Here is a 1,593-nt window from a genome sequence, read left to right on the forward strand (position 1 = left end):
GTCGTTGACGAGCCGCACCTTGCCGATGCCGAAGCGCCGCTCCAGCGCGCCGCCGTCGATGACCCAGTCGCGGTTGGTGAAGGAGACGGCGTTGCGCTCGACCGGGCCCGCGACCGCCAGGCAGGCCGCGGACGGCGGCGCAAGGCCGGCCAGGAAGGCGCGAAGGACGTCATCGAATGCCTTGAAGTCGCCGTTGAGAAACTGCTGCTCTTTGATAATCTTGCCGGGCGCACACCCCGTTGTGTGCTTGTCGTCCGGCGATATTTCGTAGGCCTGGAGCCGCGAGTTGGTGCCGCCGATGTCGCCGACGAGGATGAGCGAGGATGCCATGAGAAGAGGCCAGGGAGCGAGAGGCGAGCGACGCGATGCGAGGGCGCTGATGCGGAGGCACGCAATCAGAGACACGTCCCGCGGAGTTTTTTATTTTTTCTCTTCTACTCCCTTGCACGACATTGTTTGTGTCTGTGTGTTGCTCGTGCGTGTCGTCATCATCTGTCCCGCGTCCACCCATACCGCGTTGGTGTCCAGTCCGAGCCTGACTGTTGTTCATCTTTCTACATACATACATGCACGACACTCAGCGGCCTCGCTGGACCAGAAGAACCGGTCCGCGAGTGCTCCGCAGCAACCTCGCTGAGCCAGAACGTCGGCTCGCGAGGTGGGGTGCTAGTATGAGCCCGATACGTCGCAGTGTTCTTGCTCCCAGCGCTTGCGCTTCGGCGGTTAGTGGTGCACTAACCTCCGAGAAACCCTTCGGGGTCGCTCCTCATCGCAAACCCTCCTGTAAGCAGAGTCCTCCTACGGGAATGTACGTAAGAGCCATGAGCTGTATCGTCGTCGTCGTCTCTAGCCAGTCACTCAAACTCTCAGAGATGGGCTAAAGAGGATCCGGAGCGCGGTAAGACTCTGGGTCTCTCTCCGAAGGGAGCGTAGCGTACGCGGAGGGAGCTCAGAGTTGTTGAGTTACCCCGTTCTCTGGAACCTCTTGGAGCAAGAGGAACTCGCAAGAGACGAATGCGGTTCGATCGGGCGGTAGATGAGGGATGGTGGTGGGTCGCTTTGAGAACTGATAGGTTGGCGCCTGTCTGAGCAGGAGCCGACGCTAGTCGAGAGCGGTGTGAGGGCCTCGTGGCGCTCGGAGGTCCCGCCGTACAAAACGGCGGTCAGCAGAAGGCGCGGGGGTAAGGGTTCCCGCCCGCTAGGCTGCCCTCGGCGCCGAAGCTCGACCCGCTTCTCCTCAGTTCACTAGCACAAACTAAAGTTTGTTTAACATGAACTGTATCGTCGTCGTCGTCTCTAGCCAGGACCTCGAACCGCTGCTGCGCAATGGTGGGTGGGGCGGGGTTTCCCGCCCCACCGGCCATCGGCGGGGTAGGCGCGCGGGTGGGGGGGGTTGGGATGAGGGGGAGTGGGATGGGGATGGTCTTTTCGGCGAGCACCACGGTGCTCGCGGATTCGACCATCCCCCTGATTGGGGGTCCGACGACGGCTAAGGTGAGGACGACGGCTTCTAAGGAAGCCGTCGCCCGTGCCTTGCCTGTCGCGTGAATCGTGTTGTGCGACCGCCTTTTGTTGTAAAATTCTTTTGATGGT

At 61.2% G+C, this 1,593-nt stretch overlaps 1 protein-coding gene across 1 annotated transcript; it reads right to left on the bottom strand.

The window, feature by feature from the left end:
- Positions 1-18: 18 nt before the first annotated feature.
- EMIHUDRAFT_256813 (hypothetical protein) lies at positions 19-330 on the bottom strand (the record flags this gene model as incomplete). The annotated part of the gene is made up of 1 exon (XM_005765799.1): positions 19-330. A coding segment is annotated over one exon (312 nt), but the record flags the coding sequence as incomplete, so codon positions are not given.
- Between the last annotated feature and the right edge of the window lie 1,263 nt (positions 331-1,593).

This window comes from Emiliania huxleyi, assembly GCF_000372725.1.
Source record: "Emiliania huxleyi CCMP1516 unplaced genomic scaffold EMIHUscaffold_5308, whole genome shotgun sequence".
NCBI lineage: Eukaryota > Haptophyta > Isochrysidales > Noelaerhabdaceae > Emiliania > Emiliania huxleyi.